The sequence below is a fragment of the Sparus aurata genome, chromosome 5 (genome assembly GCF_900880675.1).
Source record: "Sparus aurata chromosome 5, fSpaAur1.1, whole genome shotgun sequence".
NCBI classification, from domain to species: domain Eukaryota; kingdom Metazoa; phylum Chordata; class Actinopteri; order Spariformes; family Sparidae; genus Sparus; species Sparus aurata.
The window spans coordinates 35,353,898-35,376,790 of NC_044191.1; the positions used below are offsets into that span (position 1 = coordinate 35,353,898).

Genomic DNA, 22,893 nt, shown 5'->3' on the forward strand with positions numbered 1-22,893 from the left:
CGTTATATCTGAGAAAATTCTGGTTTCTTTCCTCCACAATGACATAATAAATATTCCACCAGTTACAAATCAGTGGCCAAACTGCAGGTACAGAAAATAAACTCATTAAATAAAACAACAGATTGGCAGCTTAAAAAGTCAGATTTTTTAAATGTAATTCTGAATGGGGTCAGTCCAAATGATCATGTACCAGATGAGTTTCTCTCACAGATAATGAATACACTACAGCATTCAGCATGGTAGTCAACAGCTTTCAGAGACGATGTGTGTTATGTGATAAAGATGAGGCGCTGACTGGTCCCTGTTTATTGTCAGGAGCTGAACAGGATTCGGTCTCGCAGCGTGTCGCGGCGATCAGCCCCGTCAGCCAGCGCCGTGGAGGTAAGCCTGTCCAGGATGAGGAGTCGCAGCGCCCACAGAGAGCAGGACCGCCACAGCTGGGTGAGTCAGCCTGCAGGAACAGTAAACCGGACTGACTGTGAGCTCTTTATCACAAACACTGTTTTCAGTTCTCACTCGGCTCTGTGGAGGGAAATCCGTCTGTGCTCGAGTTTGTGCTGTGAGTGTCAGCAATGTCTGTGTGTCTCTAAGGTTCCCATGAGACAGCTACTGGAGTGTTGCTTCGGCATAGTTACGGCTTTCCTGTAAAAACATGACTGGCATTTACAGTAGCGCTGAATCTGCGTTACGCCCTTTGCCGCTGAGCTAGCATTCTGCCGACTCTCCCCATACCTATAGCATCCAGTGAGCATGACAAGACTGGGGCCGACAGTTAATTCAGTACTGAAGTGGCTTTCTGGCTTTGACTCCTGACACAGCTAGCTGAGCTAACTAGCTACATTTGCAGCAGTTAGCAGTTACATGAGCTACAAAGCTACCGCTAACTGTCCACCAGGAAACTCCATAAATCACCTCAGTGCTGTAACTCTGCTCCGACGTTCTCAGAGGCTGCGTACAACTCGGGTCCTTACAGATTCAGTTGGTATCCTGCTGCTTAGCATCAGTTAGCGGTTAAAGGGATATTCCGGTGTAAGTTTAATCCATGGTCTAACACACCGTGAAACCCTGTTAGACTCCCTCTCAAGAGATCAAGTTAGCAGTCCGCTAATTTACGGAGTTTTATCAACCTCAGAAACGACCGCACGACAACAATACACTGCAGTAAATGAATCCAAATATAAACCGCCACCAAAAAGCCACAAATAATGCTCAGAACAGCACCAAACTTCAGCAACAGTACAAATAGGGTCTCAGCACATAGTCCGGGGCATCTAACCTCCGCTAGCTTAGCTGGATTTCTACTGAAAAGCTGACTAAATTTACCGCTCTTCTGCAGCAGCTTCCTGTTGACGGGAAGTCCCGACGAGTCGATTACCGAGTGCAGTAGAGTTCCGCGGCTCATGGATGAAAATGTATGATTATGACTCCATGGAAAAGCAATCAAAGTTCATATGTGTCTTACCTGCCAGTTTATAGCAGTTATTATCGAGAGCAGACAGGGAAAAGAACGGAATTGAGCATTTACACAGACTATGTGCTGAGACTCTATTTGTACTGTTGCTGAAGTTTGGTGCTGTTCTGAGCATTATTTGTGGCTTTTTGGTGGCGGTTTATATTTGGATCCATTTACTGCAGTGTATTGTTGTCGTGCGGTCGTTTCTGAGGTTGATAAAACTCCGTAAATTAGCGGTCTGCTAACTTGATCTCTCGAGAGGGAGTCTAACACAGTTTCACGGTGATTTAGACCATGGATTAAACTTACACCAGATGTCTATCCAGATAATTCTGACAAAAATATGTTCCTATTTCACCCAAATCAGTACATAAAGTTACCAAATTGTGTTTGAGTGCAGTAATCTGTGAAGAAACATGCTGCTCTGGTCACGTCCATGGCAGCATCATAAACATTGGAAAGTGTTTATTGGGTAAAAAAATCAATATATGACCCGAAATACTCAAAATCATCATTAAGAATACCTGCAAACATCTCTTTTGCCGTTGTTGGACCTGATACGGGTGTATAGGTGAGATATTGAACATCGATTTTAACTGCATGTGACCTTGAAGGTGGAATGCGGTTAGTTGACTGAAGGCTGAACGCTGACAGCTCAATGCTCAGGTAGTAAAGTGTCAGTGACTAATGTCTTTGGCCTCCTCCTCTCGCCTCCACCCATCCAGCGTCACGCTCCAGGAAAGTGACGACCAAACAGCTTCTCAGGCCTGTAATTCAGGATTGGATTAGTCAAATGGTTAATGAGTACATGCTCTGACTGCTCGTTTATCAGAAGCCTGTCGGCGACGCTCAGAGAGAGTGTGAAGTGAAACGACAGCCAGACGCACACAGAGATATTTGTGTGACTGCTCCTCAATGCTGATCAGTTATTTCTGTTATTTCAAACTTTTAATCGTTTCTCGTGTGTCATCATTTATGCAGTGTTTGCCCTGACACATACACACATATCCTCCAGATCTAATCAGGTTCTCTGAGTGTTTATCAGATTCACTGGGCTCTTTGACATTGAGGCTGTTATTGTCGGCCCAGGTTGAAGGGCTACACTTTGAACCCAGAAGTACAGTGTTTTATGCGTCATAATTACACTCTGCTGTGATACAGAGACCTGATTAAGGCTCTGTGAATCTAAGATCACTGCCGCCATCTAGTGGCTGTGTTTCAGTCTGTCAGAGCGTTTCCTCAGTGATGTTGTCGGTACTCAGTGTTCTTTAGTTTGAAAGTATCTTAGTTACAGTCGTCTGAAGGCAGGTGGTGCTTAAAGACACAATAGAATAATGTTAAATTATATTAAGTGAAATAATATTGAAGAAGGGCTTGAATTTTACCTGATAACACAGTGGGTGATCACAGTGGGTGATCACTTCCTGGACTCCAGGACAAATGTGACTGGACTCATTTTTATTAAAGACATTTAGAATTGTAACACCTGTTCTTACAGTCCTGCTTCTTTATTCAGTAGTAGCAGGTAATCAACATGTACTTTGGATTGGTACTGAAACCACCTTAAGACTCATGAAGTAATCAGATTTGTCTGACTTTAAAAGGCATGTTTTCTAGAAGAAATTAACCAAATTAAACTATTTATCATCGCCAGAAGATGTAAAAACAGGAGTTATCATTGCATTTCAAATTTTTCCGACAGTCCTTGAACTAACCATTTACTTTGAACCCTTCCCTCAGTAAATGTTACCAAAATCACTTAATTCGAAAATGTACATCTTATATGTACATATAAGTAAATGTAAATCATCCAAGAAATGTCGTTTTGATATTATTTTCTTCTGATTCACGACACACAGCTGTGTTTTACTGCACAATAAGCCGTTTTTTTGGTCTCCTCATAACGTTGCTGTTTCCAAAGAGATGCAGGACAAGGATTACTTATTTATTAAAATTACGAGTTGATTGAAAAACAAAATGGTTTGCCAACTATTTTGATAAGCCACTAATTGTTTTAGTCATTGTTCAAGCAAAAAAGCCAAAGATTAGCTCGTTCCAGCTTCTTTAATGTGAGGACTTCTGCTTTTCTTTGTAATTTACAACAGTTGATAAAGAGTTTTGGGGTTTTCGACTGTTGGTTGGACAAAGGAAGCATTTTGAAGACATCACTCTGGACTCAGTGAAATTGTGACAAGCAATCTTGATATTTTTTAGGTTATTTTTTGGTGATTAATCTCGAAAATAAATGGCCGATTAATCAAAAGTGAAAGTAATCGTTGGTTGCAGCCCTAGTTTCAAAAAAGGTCTTAAATAGGGATGCAAATTTTAAGCACTTTTTTAAAATTGATTGTCAGCTGCTGGTTTTGGTTAATGATTATTGATAAATAGTGACAAGATCACTTGTAAAAAACTGTTTTAATTAATCTGTGTTTGTTGCAAAAGCAGGCTTCATCAGCTAAAATAATAGATAGTTGGATACTTCAATATTAAACTTAATAACACAAAATATTGACTTCATTTTGATGACTAACTATCCAACACAATAAAAGGCATATTGAAGCTATTTAATGGATAAAATGTTATGATATTAGCTTTTAGAGACTGACTTTATATGCTTTTCAAACTACAAATTACTTGTAATTTAATTAAATTGTATTTATTTGATAAATTGTAATAATAACTTAATAATTTATAACAGATGTGTTCTTGCCCGTCTCTGATGTCAGTTGATAGATTTTCACTCAGCTGAATATTATATTTTTATGGGACAATATTTGATCTCATAGGTTTAATTTTGCTAAATTTTAAATGTATCTTGAGAGTTTCAACTCGTCTGAGCAAAGATGTGATTTATAAACATGGTTGAGAATTTACAGTAATGAGAATCCAGCCGTGTTGGCAGATATCAGACATGATGCGTGGCTTGTGTTTCCTGGCAGCCTCGGATGAGATAATAGTTGTGTGGTGACATCATTGGTTTAAGTTGTGAGGCTGCTGCGTGCTGATTGGGGCAGAGCAGCGATGGCCACCGGGTTGACGGCTGTGTTGTACCTGTGGTCCTGCTGCCTGACTCCACACTGCCTCTGGGTGAGTGAAAAAAGACTCTCTGTATTATAGATATTTCTCTGTAAGACGACCTGTTATGATGAAATACAGCATGTAGATATTTGCACTGTACCGACTGTAGCTACATCCTGTTGTAGCGTCGCCTCTGTGTGGCTGCTGGATGAGCTTCAGGCTGAGGCTGCGCACAGATTGATGATGTCAGCAGAAGAGGGGAAGTGATGAGCAGCCCTGAGTCACTCCCAGGAGATATTAGGGGAATTAGGAGCAGCGATAATGTAATATAAATTGTCTCAGATCCTTTATTTTGTTCCAGTTTTACAATCAGTTTAGGGAATACTTCCTACAAGGAAACTTCACTCTCTCACATAGACTAACAGTGTGAGTGGAGCTGCAACCGCTGATCAAAATAAAATGATTCAGCAACTTTTTTGATAATCGATTTATCATTTCAGTCGTTCCAGAATTGTTAAACATCGTCTGTGTGCAGCTTCTGCAACGTGAGGATTTCTTTTCTTTGTCATTTCTGACATTAAATTAAGAGTTTTTGGGAGAAGATATTTTTAGGCGTCAATTTATGTGATGAGCATTCACAATTTTCTGTCACATTTTAGGCTAAAAGATCATTTATCAATCGTGAAAATAACCAGATCAATTGATAATGAACATAAACATTATTTGCAACCTCGAAATGTGTGTTTGATGATGAATGTGTACATGTTTGACCAATATAATAACACCCAGATGACTAAAGAGTGATTTATTTTGAGTCACAACGTATTGATTATTCATCGTTTTCTTTTGATTGACTCATGAAATAATTGGCAAATTCTTCCAGGGTAAATTTGAGGATTATCTCAATTTAATTATCATGTTAAGAAGAGAGAATATTACTAAGATAATAATATATTTTTGCTACAGGAACATAATAATCCTGCTGTGACCTTCATATGTTTAATGTGAGTAATTAAAGGGTGAAGGAGGCAGCCATTTTCTGCTGAGGAGGACGTGAGAGAGGTCAGTTAGTTTGTGTTCTGTTGGAAACTGAGACGCTCACAGCAGACCTGCCTGCAGCACTTCAAAGGCAAGGTAATCAGATTACCTGTAGGGGGCATATGTGGACAGGGACTCGGCTTTATGAGCGCCTCTGGCCCAGTTTGCTCAGAGGTTAACTCTCTGTTGTACGGAGCCGGTGAGCGACTTCAGAGACGTGAAGTATCAGGAAGTGGGACGTGTTTTGTTTGGTTTGTGGAATCTGACTCTGATTTAATCAAACATTCGCTGGACGGTCGTGATTGTTGCTGACGAGCTGGTTAACGAGCCACACCTGTCTTTTTCACTCTCCTCTCTCATGCATGTCTAATCCATCTATTTATAGCCTCCTCTTTAACATGATCATGCACTTGTGCTCATTCCTCTCTGATGATATCACTTTGTCATCCCCACTTTCTCTCCAAGCTTTCTGTTTTGATTTGAGACGAGCAGCACATTTACATTCGATTCCCCTGCTGCTCTGCTCTGCTCTGACACTTCTCGTCCTGCCCTGCGACTGAATGAGGCTGTAGCACCGCAGGACATATATCACCCTCCCCTCTCCCTCCCGCTCTGAATCAGGGACCTCCCATTCTCTCTCTCCCTCTCTGTACCACACTCCCTCTCTCTCTCCACCCAGTTTCTCCTTGACGGTGAGTCCTGTAGCGCTGCGTACAGAGAGCAGCACTGCTGACGCATTTTCTCCTACCTGCCCGTACCTGCAGAAAAAGGCGAGGAGGGGAACATTGTCTCTCTGGATTTGACTTCCCCACCACAGTGCTTGCTCTGTTTGGCGCTGTGTTGGTGGTGTTGGTTTCCTTATGGAATGACTACAGCACCCGCCGCCCTGCACCATTTGTCCTTTTGACTCGGGCACCGTGGGAATGTAGCCTCGTTGGATGGATGGATTTCTCAACTTTATACCTTGGCCTTGTTTTGGAGGAAACTCATCATCATCAGCTGTGGTAGAGCTGTCAGGTCGGGTGTTACTGAGGCTGGGATCAGGGGAGAGAAGCTTACACCTGGAGAATTCTTAAATGAACTATTAGCAACATCTGTGATGGAAAAAGATAACTACATGTTGTGCCAAATTTAAACAGTATGTTGAGGACGTCATCGTCACTTCTGCTCCTGACTAGTTGTTTGTTCTGAAACATGGCTGAGAAACCTGTTGGTGGACAGCGCAGCAGTTTACAGAGTAGTGTCCAGCATAACTAATAGTAAGTGTTGGCCTTACGTAACCTTTACGCACCCACTTGGTTTGAGCCAAGCATATCATAGCTAGCATATCTTGTGTGCATCGAAATAGACATTAGAAAGCTTCACGATTCGCTCGAGGCCGACAGCCTGGAGCCTCGAGAGTGATGAGTTGAAACAGAGTCCTGACGGCTCCACTGGGACTGCACTGCAGAAGAGAAGCTGAGCAGCGGCTCCGTCCTGTAACGGTCAGGTTATCTGCGCTGCAGTGCTGCGAGCAGCAGACACCAACATCATCACAGTGGTGTTGTTCTCTCTCTCTGTCACCTTCATCACTGCTGCAGTATCGACCCGGCAGCACACATCAGTGGATACCTCGGACACTCTCCCTGGAGTAACTGGACTCTGATAGTCACAGCTCCGCTCACAGACTCTGACGCAGCACATCTCGCCAGTCATGGAGTATTTGGGGGACAAGCTGTCAGTGGCTCAGTCTCACATGTCAGGATGGGTGGGAAATGTCCGTCGCTCCTTTCACGGGGCGTTCAACCTTCTGTCCAGTTCGGTGGAGAGAGGAGGCCGAGGAGAGGACGGGACCGGGGACTTCAAGAGAACCAACTCCTTGCGCTCGCTGGCGTCCCGCAGCAGGGAGTCCATCCGCAGGTTCTCGCTGCGCAGCCAGCAACGTTTGTCCTTACGGCGACGCACAGCGCCCAACACCCCCACTGCTGTAAGACCACACACACACCAGGGAACCACCTTTCACCACTGATACTATCACCAACTATAAACAGAAGTTTTGAGCATGCACCGGTGTGATTCATCAGTTTAACTGAGTCTGTGATGACGATGACCGGCAGGCGATGTGTTTATTTTTCCCCTCCTGTTGCTAGAGTGTTTCATCCTCCTTATTCCTCAGCAGTGATGCAGTGAAATACACGTGCAAATGACTCCGTCCTCATCCTCGTTTTCTGAGCGGTTGGTACAGTTCATCATTCAGTCCGCAGAATCTAGTTTCGCAACTTTATATAGACTCGTGGCTCGATCCAAGACAAAACTGACAGAACGGCAGGATTCAGAGAAAAGAATCCAGTTATAGGAAGTTTTCCAAGTTATGATTCAGGCTCGGCACTTTAGTGAAGTCGCTGTCAGTTTACTCAGATTGTTTTCTCACCTCTCATCTGTGTATTTGTCTGACGTTTGTGTGTTTCTCCCTTTCGAGCCTGATGCGATGTGAGCGTGTTTGGATGATGTCGTCACTATCAAGACATGACTGAAGAAACGCATTGTGATCTTTGAGTGAACACTGGAGCAAAGCCAAAGTTTTAAGTCAAGTTTCCATAGGCTCCAGAAGCTGAGAAACTTTAGTTTAAGGCTTTAGTGAACGTAGACAATTCTGTCAAGTTTTTCATAAAACCCTCAGGTTTTAGGAGATTTTTCCAAACAATGCTTTAGGTTTTGATGTGCGCCCCATCATAACAAGTTAACACGATATATAGATTTGATCAGCTGAGTAGAGTTTATAATGTCAGTTGGTCTTTGAGTTTCCTGTTCCTTTACTAGTGCCTTAAAGGTGAGACAAGCTGTGCTGGTTAAAATAAAAACATTCTGTCAAAATGTACAATTCTCAATAAGTTATCAGATTTCTGACCGGATCAGGATGGGTTTGGAGAGAGACAGCAGGTTAACATCAGGGCTGGCTCGGACCTGCCAACATTAGGCGAGAGTAAAATCACATTATTTGCATCTCACGGTCAATTAAATGTGACAAAACAAACTCAACTGAGATGTAGACATCCACATGTAATCAGTATCACTGTCGAATCTGGAGATTTAGAAGAGAAGTTACTGATCGGGGCACGGCGGTACGCAGCACAGCCAAGAATCAGAGCGGTGGCGTCCCCCCTCGTTCTAACTCAGATCGCCCACTGACTATAATCAGCAGCATTTCCTAAACATCTGTTGAAGTTATATAAAGCACAAGTGGAATTCAAGTCATTTTGCAGAAATGTCTGTGCACTTCTGTAACGTCTCTGTTAACAGCTGCTCCTTCGTCAACTATTTGGTGTCAAGCCAAACATGTCAGGAACTCCTCCATCTGCCACTCTGCTGCGTCTCGTCTATCTTTTATATGTTTTCATCCCCCCATCGTCTTAAATTGTCCTCGGTACGATGTAAACCTCAATTTGTCTTTCTCGCTTTGTTTAACGAAGCTGTTGTTGTACCAGTTCTTCAGGTCTGAACATCGTCGACCGTTTGTGCTTTTAGTTATAAAATGAGGAAAAGTTGTTGTTATTTCCTAACAACTAAACTCTTTCTTTGGCTTCTCATCACTTGTCTGACGTCCTGACGCCCAGCCTGCTCCGAGCCTGATTTAGAGCCCATGTAGGGATACGTATACATTACAGTGAAGTCGTTCCTATCTTTAGGTTACGCCTGTTTGCTGACCTGCCGTGCAGCACCTCATGAGTCACAACTGCTAAAGATAAGAGGTGTTTTCATGACGTCAGATGTGCTGACATGACTTAGTTTTAGGCTTCACAGGCTGTGGTTGAGCTCTCTGGGAGCTCCTCTCCACTGGGCCGGTGATCAGTGGATGAAGGATGATGAGAGGTCAGTCTGCAGTTGTTTTTCGAGACTAAATGTTTGTGGTGTTTGATCGATTAAAGGGGAATTCTGGTGTTTATAAACCTGAGATCAATATGTTCGTTTTGGTGTGTAAATAATTTAAAACCTAACAGAACTTTTGTAACGGGTCCAGTAGATCTCCTCAGCTGGCAGCAGCGACCAGGCTGTCCAAGTTCTGTCCGCTGAAAGTGCTTGTTTTCTTCTCTGACAGGCTGAGAAATGATTCTGACAGAGGAAGTTAAATAATAAGCTCCACCTTTTTAACTAGAAACTATAAAGTGTTGTTCGAGGAAAAGTCTCGCTCTGAAGTCTCCAGATGTGAGTTGTTGCAGGAAGACAGTGAATTGAGGGAGGAGTTGGAGTTCAGCAAGAATGTATTCCTAAAGCAACGACTGAATATTTAACTTTAACTTCTCCTTGAACAAGACTCGTGTTTCTGATGGATCTTATTGTAAAACAGTTTCTGTGTGTAGGAATCTTAAAACAAAACCTTTTAGATGCAGTTCAGTTGCTTCACAGGTTTGTGTTGCAGCTGACAAAAACATGTGATTATAGAGCCCAGGTTTGAAAACACAGGAACTCCCCTTTAAGGTACTGGGTCGACATACCTGCGGGTTCTGGTTTGTACTGAAGTGTCTCTGTGGCTCTGATGTGTGCGACCACAGTTGTGTGTTTGGCAGTCGTTCAGCAGGTAATGAGAGTCTCGAGGTGAGTTTGACAGTTGGAGGTGATGCAAGTATTTTCCTGCCTTATTACTTTCTGCTTGAGCCAAGTGATGACATCACTAATCAGACCAGCTAATGAGAGCACTTTGAAGTTCTATAGTCATCAATCAATCAATCAATCAGTCTTCATTTATACTCAACCCAATGAAGAACTAACCCAAAACAAATCAAAGTTAAGAAAATAAAAGCTGTCAGTAAAAAGCCATTAAAAGTGGTTTTAAGTTGAATAATTTGATTTGAATACATTTGATAAAAGATCTAAAACCTTGCAGATTATGGCAGATAGTTAAATGTATGAAGTTTATAAAATGGCCAGAAGATATAAGAGTATACATTTTAATCAGCCGCTGCATTTAACGGAGCATCTGGAGCATTTATTACTTATATTTACATATTTTGACGCTTTGACGTGAGTTTATTGTTACAGATTCTCCCTGTGAATTGCTGTGTTGGCACTCCCTGATATTTTCCCATGAGGCTACACATGTACTATACGATGAGATATAAACTTTATTGATCCCACGACGGTGAATTTAATCCTTACAGCAGGTCGAGAGTCAGCGGAAAGAGTGAAAGAAGTAGAAAAAGAATAAAGTCACTGATGATCTCAAAGGATTTTGTCGGGTGTCACTTCGACCAGACTTCATGAGTGAGACTGTGACGTGTGTGATTTCTAAATATGATCTCAGAAAATATCATGATATGATGTATTCTTTCTAATTTGATCAGTTTCGATGACTCTGATACTGCAGGAAGGAAACGTGATTGAGTTTGACAATATTAATCGTGATAATCACTGAAATGTATTTTGTTAATGTATTTTTTAATTGCGTAACTAATTAATTTACTCTCAGAAAATCTAAATATTCTTAAACTTCACCATAAAAAACTATAATTGCGCTTTAACCTTACATTTTGTTAGGAAACAGATTGTTCATCACAGAGAGGACAATAAAAGGTGGTTGTCTTCTTGTTATTCTTAGATTCTGATCTGTTGTATTTGCACTCGTCTGATTTAAATGTTGTGGAGGGAACAAAGTGTAAGACGAGCCTTCGACCACGGTGACGTCACGCTCAACCAATCAGAGCCAGTTGTTTTATTTTTCAGGGAAACACTGAGATGTGATGTCGGGACAAAATGAGATTTATTGCTGAGTAACGACACTAAAATATCAGGATAAATGTGTAAATGCTGTAATAATATGTATGTATAGACTTGTAACTGGAGTATGTGTGCACTGAACAACATAACTTCCAATTAATTGATTTAACACAAAAAATTAAAAACTCAAACTATCGTCATGTTGGCAAAAAGCAGGAAAACAAACAGCAGCCTGAGAGAAATAATCCCTTCAGTCAGGTCCACTGCTCTCCGAGTTAAAGTCTTAAGCCAAGTCAGGTTTCTACATTCTTTCACTCTGTTCTTACCGGACGCTTTGTACCGCGGCGCTGAGCCTGTCTGTATGAAGCACTTATATAATGAATGAAAAACACGGCCCGGCAGAGCTCGTCTTAATGTAAGCCCCCCTGACATGTGGCGAGAATGCACATTTGTTGACGTGAGGTTAGCGCCCCTGGGAGCAGTCGTTCTGAATATCTGAGGGATATTGATATCGATTACTGCTGTGTACACGACGGCATACCTTCCCACTCCACCCCGGCCACGTAGATTAGAGCAGATGAGCCGAGGATGGGGAGCGGTGGCGACGCGATGAGAGTGTAATGTTGTGACTGAAAGTGTTTTAATGGCTGTTAATAGTCTCGCAGTATTTCAGGTGGTCACATCAGCTCCCTGAAGAACCGACCGCACGAGGAGGGATGTGAAGGTTCAGTCGATTAAACATGGCTGCCCTCGATATACCAGCCAGTTAAAGTTACTGTTTTATTAAAGTCATAAGTCATTTCTTAAACGAGTTAAACGAGCATCCTTTAAATATTTATTTACATATTTGCTTTGAGATTCTGTCACTCAGTGAAAAGGCTGTTTTTAAAGGATGACTTCACCCAGTCGTCATCTCTTCCCCTCATGTTGATGGAAAGTCAGGAGAAGTTTCGCAGTCCATCAAATATTTCTGGAGCTTCACAGCAAAACAGTGTTTCAGACATCTTTTCAGATCAGTTTGGGATCTCAAGCCACACAGGATCAGTTCCTGAACATTTATTGAAGTTGAATGTTGTGTGTTGTGTTGAATGTTGTTATGCCAGCGACGGACTTGGACGGAGGCATTGTGTATTCAGGTTGTACGTCTGTCCATCGCATTCTCGTGAAAGCATTGAGGGAATTTCTTGAAATTTTCTAAGAATGTTCACTACGACTCAAGGATGAACTGACTAGAAATTGGTAGCCAGAGGTCGAAGGTCAAGGTCACTCTGACCTCATAAACATGTTCTCTAATATTACTGTTACTCTAATAACATGAATAAGTGGTCAGAGGTTAAATGACCTGTGAAAACAAAGCTTGTTCTCCCCGTTATTATTATTACACACCATGGCTCAGGAACAGCAACCTGACTGATGCGTGGAGACAAACGACCGTGACGAGGTCATTCTAGTTATCAATAAGAAGTTGTTTGGATTCAGTGAGTTGTATTTTGTTTTGGAGGAAAGAAACCAGAAAATATTCACATTTAAAAAGCTGTCATCTTGTTAAATTTTGACTTTTTTACTTACTTAAAAAATGATTCAAACCTGTTTATCGATTATTGAAATAATTCATCTTCTGTTCCCTGACTGGTTTCTTACTTTTACCATCAGTAGTTTAATTTCCGCTTCATCATCGGAAAGCAGTCGTCAGGAACGTCCCTGATAATGATGTTAGCTGCAGTACTGAGTTCTAATTGGAGGATGAAACACACTTATCCATTCCGACTGTTCAGACAGCAGCACACACTCTCGTTAACTGCGTTATGAGCTTATTCACGTAAACACACTCATTATAAAGACGGTAGCTGCCCACTCTGTGTTTTCCACTCTGATGTAACGCCATCTGCTCGGTGCTTTACTGCAGCAGAACTGCTCACTTTATAGAAATAAATCACTTTCCATTGAGCTGTTGACGTTGGAGCGATCTATCGAGCGTCCTGTGTGTGTGTGTCATTGTTCTGTGTGGCTCTCAGCGATCAGCCTGTTATCAAAATGAAGTTTCCAAGGCCTTCGCTCCGGCCCCTTCCTCCTCGGATCGTCAGTCAGGCGTATTTAGTGATCAGCCCTTTCTCTCCTTCATCCTTCTATTCATCCGCTCTTTGTTATGTCGTTTCCCTCGAACACACCCTTCCTGTCTCGGGGAAGCTGGCTATTGCTAATGTTATTAAGGAAAAGCCTTCGTCCTGACAGCTATGAATCGTTGCTGCTGGACCTGTTGGTTCAGTCGACCTCCTCCATCCACGTATTTTCCCTGTTTGTGGTCGACAGCACCTGTGAGCTTCCATTCGGCAGAACAGTTGAACAATCTCAGAGCTCAAAGGTTTTTTTTATTGTATTGTTCGGCCATTAAACCTGTTAAACCGGTTATTGTTGATTCATACAGCCTGCCATGAAAAAGAAAGTACAAAGAGTCTGAGTGAAGTTCAGCATGAGGCTGATAACAGACAATAACTCAGTTAATGATAAATGATGTGAGACTGTGAATCTGAAAAGCTTTTACAACTCCTGTTTTGTGTAGCTGCTGTTTGTGTAGCAGCGCCGCTTTCTCCAACATGTTCCAGCAGAGACGGCGTCCGTCCTCTGTGCTGAGCAGGTGAAGGTGTGTTCAGGGTGTGTTTTTGGTTGAGTAACACACACGCACACATAGGATAGGAATTTTTATCAGCAGAGTTTTTACGAGACCTGGATTTAAGATGTGTTGGCGTGTTGACAGCGGTGATAACAGTGTACAGCAACAGGTCGAGGAGAGAAGGATGACGCATTTATCTGATCGCCTTCAAATCATCCGTAAAAACATGTCAGCTCTCAGAACGCTTCCAACAAAATGTTTGTAGGTAGTGGTGTGAGGATCGATCCAGAAATATAGATGCTTTCTAAATGTTTCTGTTCTGATTCTCACATTAAAAGGTTATCAGAGTAAACATGTAGACAGTAACTACACTATCTCCAGGATCTTCTTCAAATTATACCTGTTGTTTAGTTCTACGGCAGCCTGTAGGAATGTTTTTGAGATGCATTAGCCTTCCTTCGCTAACATCGCTGCTTAAAGTCACTATCCATGTGCTAACTACGGCTGTATATGTAAAGACTCACTGACAGGAAGTAGATGTTGATGATCATTTGTGTGGAGCTTCTGTAGTTTCCTGAGAAGTAGCAAGGCTGTTTGTGATCTGTTTGCTAGGCAGCGAAAATGTGATGATGTCATGTAGCAGCAGTCTGAAGAAGAGGAGAACAAAGTGTTCAGTTTGTCCGTTGGTTGTTCAACACTCACATTCTTACAGCTACAGATGCTGTTTTGTCAAGTTTTGTATAAAGTATCTGTATCATAAAGGTTCAAGTCTGGGTTTTACTTTTTATTGGTGGAGACATGTTTCCAAAATATATCCGGGAAGACAAAAGACAGCAGAAACAGCTACTTCTTCTTCCTCTGGAGTCGTAACAACTGATCAGTTATTCCAGTTATATGTTTGAATTATTATTTGAAAAAAGGTGTGCATTAATTATTTAGTTATAAAAGGTTAAAACAATCTCAAGTGAGCAGAAGTTTCCATCAACCTTTTTTTCTAAAGCGAAACCTCCAAAAGGCAATTAAAAATATGTTGATGAAGACGCAACACCAACGAATAATACATTTAATTTTGTGCAACAGTGCACTGCAGTGAATAAATCTTTCTGCAGAGGAGGAACTAATCATCTAGCTGAACTAGAGTACGCTGTGAGTGTTTCTGCACGATCCACCTGCAGCCTGACGTGGACTACAGGCTTTGTTCACGGCTGTCAGTTGAAGCAGGACTCTGAAGTGTGTGTGTGTTTAACTGTAAGTGTTGTGACCCTGTGGTGTCAACGTGAAAAGTGTGAGCACTGTAAATCCTTGAGAAGAGGATCAGTGCTCTCCTTCCTCCTCACTGTCCTCTGTTTTCCTGTCAGGAAAGACTCAGCTGATGAACGACATCCTGCACCGCTGATCGTTTCTCTCACTGCAGATCCGTCTCAGCCACACTCAGATGTTCAGTCTGACTCAATATCTCTGCTCTCACATACTCTCAGAAAACAAGGGCATCAGTGATGAAGCTCTCTGAGTGAGATCTCTGATCTGCCGTCACCGCTCGCATAAACACGGCTGGTTTAGGATCAACCTGTGCAGCTACAGAGCCAGGTGTATCACGTTTCTGCGTCCTGCCCTCGGGCAGCAGGAGGGTTTCTATTGTTTTTTCTATGTAGGCCAGGGTTGTCAGTTCATGCGTAGTTGTTCCTCTGTGTGGCTCCGAGACAGTATGTCCTCTGTACCAGCCTCATTAAAAGAGCCACGGTTCAGTAGACAGCAAACACACTCGATCACACACCCACCAAACCCATCTCCGTCTTTGTCCCCGCTCCGGTCCTGTGTCCATTAACTCATCACTTCCCCGTCCATTATCTGTCCTAATGTAGCACTGCTGCTGGTGAAGCTCTGTTAGCAGCACCGCTGCTTCACTGACTGCTGGTTTGTAGAGCTGTAACAACTAATCGATCAATAGGTGAAGCTTCGTAGTCCACAAAACATTTCTGGAGCTTCACAGCAAAACAGAGTTGCAGCATTCTGGTAACAACTGCAGTAACCGGAGACTTGATTTAAAACATGAGACGGTCCAAACAGCTGCTGCTTTCTTTACCTTCCAGGGAAACATCAGATGAGACTAAACATCACATGATTAAAACTTAAATGTCCGTCTGTGAACATTTCTACATGAGACACGTCAGATAGATTTCATCAGCGATGGTGATTACATGATGAAAACTCCCATGATCCCTCACTGCTAATGTCTTATGTTTAGTTTAGATTTACAGACTCGGAACACAGTTTGTAATTTCTGCTGCTCAAACTGAATGTGGAGCAGTATACAGCTATGAATGGACTCAAACTGTGATCCAGTTTGATTCATTACTTTCTCTGTTTGTGCTTCCAGGTGCAGCAGAAGCAAAGTCCGAGTGGAGACGAGGAGGGGAAGGACTCGCCGGTCCGTGACAGTGACAGTCAGTACGGGACCTGGGAGACGGGCCTGCGCACTGATGACAGGTTAATACACAGGAAACATCTCTGCTGTTTAAACACCACCATCGTTATTTTATCTTTTTTTGTCGGCCCTCTTTCTCCTCCTACACACCTCGAGCCACAGCTGGGCTGAAGTTTTAATCTGTGACTCTTTTAATGATTAAAAGGACTAAAATCCAAACATGAATTAATCCTGACGACAAGCATCTGAAAAAGGAGATCGCTCTGTGCCACAGAACGCTGTGTTGGAGCACGATGAACTGATTTTTATCACAGTGTTGATTGTTATAAAAAGTTAAAGAACTACTACAGATGTCAGCAGTTTTATTACGATCCGTCAGCGACCTCCTGTGGTCAGAACATAAAATGACAACATGCATCAACACGAGAAGAATGAAGACGTTTAGATTTAGACCACAAAATAAGAACAGACACAAACACATGACAATAAAACATTTTAGACCTTTATACACCTGCGTATTATCACGTGATAATCTCTTCAATGGCCTGATTATTTTCATTATAGATTAATATACCGATTATTTTTACGCAATTAATAACAATTTCTTTAAATGCCCAAGGAGCCGTCTTTAAATGTCGTCTTTTGTTCAACCAACAGTCCAAAACTCAAAAACTCTTCATTTATTGTCAGAAATTACAACAAAAAGCAGCAAATCTTCACATTTAAGAAACTGGAACTAGAAAAATTAAATTTCATTGGATCGTTTATCTTGTTGTCTGATTTTAGCTGCATCATCTACATCGCAGCCTCGTCACAATCTTGACAGGAACAAGAGTGAAGTTGTGACTCGGACTGTTTGATTGAATCCACACAGAAATGTTTCTAAACTTCAGTCTCTTGTTGTTTCAGTCTCACTCCGGCCACTCCCAGTTCAGAGAGCAATCTGAGCCCGTCACCGAGGAAGCCCACCCCCCCACACACACCAGGTGATGCTGCCTCCCAGGTGGACGCTGTGGACAGCCTCCTGCCGTCGTCCTCGTCACAGAGCCAGCTGCCGTCTTTCCCCGATGTAAGTCTGACCTGAGCGACCACAGCTCAGCGCTTTAGCAACAGCAGCATTGACGCTTGTTCCCTCGATTATATTTATACGTGATTATTGTCATTATGGATTAGTGTTACGACTCCTCCTTCACCATGATGCAGCTGATCACTTCCTGCAGGAGCTGGCAGTCAGGGAGGCTCGTTAAGGCGAGGTGCTGACACCTGGCCAGGCCTCTACCAAGGATACAAATGCCAGCCTTGACTCATCTGCTGTGTGTCAGTTCAGGGTCTGCATCCTCTGAAGGACTCGGCCTTTGTGCTCTTTGAAGGCGAGTCCTTCAGAGAGACCTTGTTAACCTCGTCAGCCGTTGTTAAATGTGACGGTCTAACCTTTGGAGCATTTCCTGGTTGCGTCACCAGATGTTTTGAGCATTTGTATCCTTGGTCGAGGCCTGGCCAGGTGTCAGCACGTCGCCTTAACGAGCCTCCCTGACTTTCAGCTCCTGCAGGAAGTGATCAGCTGCATCATGGTGAGAGCAAACTGGGAGGGGTCGTAATGTTAGTCTGACTTTTGTTTTCTAGATTAATCAATTAATCAGTCTATGAATTGTCAGAGAATAGTGAAGAATCTCCATAAATGTCCTGTTCTTTCAGTCCAACAACAAAATATTCTGTTTAATTTGATATAAAACAGAGAGAAGCAGGAAACTTCCACATCTCAGTGGCTGAAAACAGCATGTTCTGCTATTTTTGTATAAAAATGTCTTTGATGATTAATTGTTCTTCTACTGATGTGGTAAATCTCGCGTGTGGACGTTCAGGCTCCGGTGGTTCTGCTGGACACCAGCGCTCTTCGCTCCAGAGCTCAGCTGGGGAAGAAGCGAGCGCCGCGGACGCGTCCGACCAGAGCCGCCCGTCAGAGCAACACGCTGACGGAGGAGGGAACCACCGAGGACTGGCTGTACAGAGACTCCACCGGTGGGTTTATTTTATTTTATCTATGATTAAAAGGTCCTGTAGTTCATCAGGCTAGAATCTTTTAAAACACACTGAAAAAGGCACTGAGGAGTTTAATCACTCAGACTTTGGAGGACTGAGACTCTGTTTCTGCAGCAGATCTCACGCCGTGTGTTTCCACATGACAGTGTTTGTTTTGTCTCTGTGACAGAAGCGAAGCCGGAGAGAAAAGACGACTCGGACTCTGAGGAGACGACCAGAGGAGCTGACGGAGGCTCTGCTGTCGCCTCCCAGCCACAGAGAGTCGCTCTGTTCCCCGGGATGGACCCCTCAGCTTTAAAGGTGATTATGTTTGTGTTTAATGTTGTGAATCAGCGACTGCTTACTGAAGCACAGAGCGGATTTCTGCTGGGGGAAAGACTAAAAGGCAGAAAAAGGTTTTGGATTCGATCCAGTTGACGACTGAAACACCAACTGTGACGTCCAACATTTGTTCTCCTGCTGACACACTCAGATGTTTATTTATCAAAAGATCTTTTTGTACGTCACTCTCACCAAATCCACCAGACTCCATTCACAAAAGTGATCATTTTATCATTATAAGAACTCGACAGAAACAAAATAAAACTTGTTTCAACCGATCAGCATCTCTGGTTTGGTTTAAACTCTTAATCCTCCAAGTAAGATTGAAAATATCTGTAGAGGAACAAACGGAGGTCAGACATCAGAGAAGCAGCCAGAATATTTAGATTTAGTATTTATTTTAACCAGACAAGAGTTGGTGATTGTTGGAACAGTGAGAAGAGGAAACGAGAAGGTTTGGTGAGCTTTATGTTTGTTTTGAAACAGAGTCTGGTGGGTTTGATGAGAGCGACGTAGTCTGACTGTTTCTGGTTAAACAAAAAGGATCTGGATTTGTAACATAATGTTGCTGAACATAGCATGTCGGCAGCAAAAACAAACACTTTCAGAGAACATTAGTTATTTCCAGACTAAAAAACACAGGTAAGCACACAGGTGTGAACACAGGGCCTCCGGTTTAAAGACGCCAGAATTCCCTTCAATATTTTGTCCTCTCTGGTGTTCGAGCGATGTTTTCACTCCTCTCTGTCCTCAGGCTCAGCTGAAGAAAAGAGGCGAATCTGACAATCAAACCGACGGAGCTTCTTCTTCTCCCTCTCAGCTGTCTCGCTCTCCCAAGTCGCCCTTCCTCCCCAGAGCGGCGCGCGTGCTGCCCCCACCTGGTGGGAAAGAAAACGGGTGAGCAGCCGCAGAAGTTTAGACAGAAGTCACGTCCACATCGATCAGCTGTTTGTTTGTTTGTGTGTTAACGTGATTGTCACTCTGATCTGTGCAGAGAGGAAGACTCACCCCAGTGGCTGAAAGAGCTGAAGTCCAAGAAGCGCTTGAGCCAGTATGACAACGACAGCTAAAGTCAATAATGAGGTGAGATGATTTTTACATCCTGTCGCACCAACAAAGATTCATTTAATCTGAGAATCCAGATTTAAAGAGAGAAACTCAAACAGTGCAGAAGAATCAGATTTTCTTTTTTGTTTTTTGTGGCAACAAACAGATTACTTTGAAAATGTAACTTAATAATCGAATACTTGAATTGCAAAACGACTGCGTTATGATGCCCGAAAATACAAATGATTGACTTTATTAATGAACTCTGGTGGGTTTGATGAGCACGATATTCTCTGGCTGTTTCTGAAGCACTTGTAGTGGATGAATTAGTTATTTAAACAGAATTTCCCTTTAATATTTGTTGTTGGGAGGCAGTTGCCACAGAAAAGTAATCTGAGTACTCTAATCCCAAACACTGGTCAGTTCCTGATTTTGTTGCTTCAGAGTAAAAACATCAGAATGATAAAATAACAGGAGACTTTTATTGTGAAGAATTTAAAGAAAAAAAAAAGGTATTTATCCCCAAATGAGCGTCGATGTTTCGATGTTACTGCATGAAGAAAGAGTTTTACTGGATCAGCTCGTCAGTTAACGACACTTTCGTGCAGGTAAAAAACAAAACAAACTTCCAGGAACTTGATTATTTCGCTCTGTTCGTCTCAACAGTGTGCAGCCATTCTAAGTGTTCGTGGAGTTTTAAGTTGAACTGAGGTTTTGATATTTCTTAGTTCAGGTTGACATCAGTTTTAAAGTGCTTGTTGCTGTGAATAATCCTCCTCCTCTCCTCGTCCTCCTCCAGGATGCCTTACCAGATGAATCTTTATGAAACAGAAGCCTTAACGTTCGACCCAGAGAGAAGGAGAAGGGGAATCGACAGCTGCTGATGTATTTTTTTCTACTTTTGTTTAGTCTTGTTCGTTCTTCGCTCTCGTCCCGTCTGGGTTGATAAATGTGCATGGTGCCTTTTTTTGTTTTTTTTACGGAGAGAAGAAAACATCCGGCTGCTCTGCTTTAGTCATTTCATCACGCTTGAACTCGAGGAAAAGGGAGAAAAAGGTGATTTTTACTTCCTGTCATGAACTTGTGGGACCACGCCGCCTCTTCGTCACACGCTGGAGGACGATCCGGCCAGTCGTCTGCCAGATGTTTGTGTTTTAGTTTCCTGCGTCGGACACGTTCCTGTTTTCAGTGGCGGTCGGCGGACGTCACACAAGCAGCGCCGCAGGATCACATTTCAGACTCTGATGAACGTAGAGAACAAATCACTGCTGACCTGATCGTCTGTAAATCATGTTAGAAATCAGAAGATGTTATATTTGTATAATCAATGATGTAACAAAGACGGAGAGCTAGTTTTGGCAGCATTAAAGGGACAGTTCACCCAGAAATGAACATTCAGTCATGATCTACTCGCCCTCTTGCAGATGGAGGTCAGGTGACGTTTCAGAACTGCCTGAAGTAGCTGGGAACTTTTTAAAAAATAAAAAGGAAAATGTCTCCATGCAGCTCGTCTGCTGGCATCCAAATCTCCACAAGCCCTGAGACAACAAACTGATTTGTAGAGATGTTATTTACGTGTCGAAATCCTGATAAAGACGTAGACGTCGTCTGTAGAAAGTCAGCGATGCGTCCCGTGATAAACGCTTCTCTCTGTTGAAACATCCAGGAAGACGCACACACTGAGCAAACCATCCTTTCATTTGTCAGCACGACTGAAAGATGCTACAACAGTTAAATAATAGATAAAAGAGAGAAACTGTCCTGTTAGAGCCGACAGAGCTTCAACATGTATACATCTCGTTTCTCTCTGCTCTCTGCTGAGTGTTTAGTTTTTTAAATATCTTTGACTTAATGTCTGTTTAACTGAGCGCTGACTAAATGATGTTTGAGCTGCTTGAACAGAGACACATTTAAAAGTATTAACAAGCCAGCAGCCTTTACTTCCAACCTGAGGAGTGGAGGAAGCGAGGGTGTTCACTGCTCGTTTTTAAGCCACGTTAGTGTTTTTTTGCTCGGTGTGAAAACGGTTTTCTGGGATCAAGTAACCTCTCAGATTTGGGTGTTCAAGCGCGGCGTGCACACATTTATCTGAGCAGCTACAGTGAAGATGATAAGCGGGTCGGTATATTGTCTCCTCTTGGATCACAGCAGACGAGCTGTTTGCAGACATTTGATGTTTCTTCTGTCGTTCCCAGCTTCTTCAGTTGTTTAGGAGAACGCAGCTCTGCTGTCAAGCTCCAGAAATGTTCCCCATCATGTCTGACTTTTCATGTTTTGTGGTGAAATGCTCCTTTTTAAGGCGCATCACTACATCACTACACTCCAGTGTCACATCGCTGCGTACTGTTGATGTTCTTGTCTTTGTCGGGGAGGGACGGGGGCTGTTGTGTCAATCATGAACTCTCAGCACAAACTCACACTTCAGTCTCCATGAAATCTCTTTAACAGGTTGAATGAGTGTTAACATCCATTTTAAGCCATACCTCCACCCCCCCCACCCCCCCCACCCCCACACACACACACACACACACACACACACTCCATCATGTTTTCTATAGGATGTGCAATCCCTCCTCCGTCTTGTCCGCGTTAACGTGCATGCACAATCTTTGCTGTCAGAGCGTCGGGGTGTCGGCTCAGAAGTGGACGGATGTTTGTCTGTTTTTTACTCTAAAACCTTTTGAACATTTGCACCTGACCTCCACCCATCCACTCCACCCACTCTGCGCTTCTATAAAGCACTTTGTCCCACGATGCACCACAGCACCGACCTCCGCTCTCGTCTCCTGGACCGTCGGAGTGCTCACGCAATGCAAGTGAATGTGTCGACCGAGTCTCGGGAGTGATCGTCCCCGTTTTCTGTGTACGTGACATTTTTGACTTTGTCATGAAAATTTGAGGGTTTATTTTTTATGTCCTTCTTTGTCCTTTTTTTAATTTGAAAGTACAGATGTATATTACACTGTGTTGTACGGCCAGTGTCCTAAAGTGAAAACATTCTTAATAAAACTTACTTGACTTGAGTTTCTCGTCCTCTCGTCTGGAGTTTCTGTGGCTGAGCTGAACATTTCCTCCAGATGTCAGTTAGTCAACACTTCATGTCACAGGTCCTCAGGTGTCGTGGTATGTAGGAGGTTCATACCAAGTAACATCTTTCAAATGTCTTTGTAATTACCCCGCAGTTATCACACATTTATCAGCTTTTCATCAGTTTCTATCACTTCAGCAGCTCAGTCCAACTGAAAATGT

The 22,893-nt window shown here is 42.8% G+C and overlaps 1 protein-coding gene across 5 annotated transcripts in view; it reads left to right on the forward strand.

The window, feature by feature from the left end:
* Positions 1-22,667, forward strand: part of LOC115581325 (trichohyalin-like) — a 35,658-nt gene extending 12,991 nt beyond the window's left edge. For all 5 annotated transcript variants that reach the window (XM_030416310.1, XM_030416314.1, XM_030416313.1 and 2 more), the window contains 8 exons: positions 316-441; positions 16,189-16,298; positions 17,146-17,305; positions 18,099-18,255; positions 18,446-18,576; positions 19,352-19,494; positions 19,592-19,680; positions 20,444-22,667. In XM_030416310.1, coding sequence (XP_030272170.1) covers positions 316-441; positions 16,189-16,298; positions 17,146-17,305; positions 18,099-18,255; positions 18,446-18,576; positions 19,352-19,494; positions 19,592-19,667 — 903 coding nt within the window. In that variant the 3' untranslated portion in view covers positions 19,668-19,680; positions 20,444-22,667. The remainder of the gene's footprint in view (positions 1-315; positions 442-16,188; positions 16,299-17,145; positions 17,306-18,098; positions 18,256-18,445; positions 18,577-19,351; positions 19,495-19,591; positions 19,681-20,443) is intronic.
* The last annotated feature ends 226 nt before the right edge of the window (positions 22,668-22,893 follow it).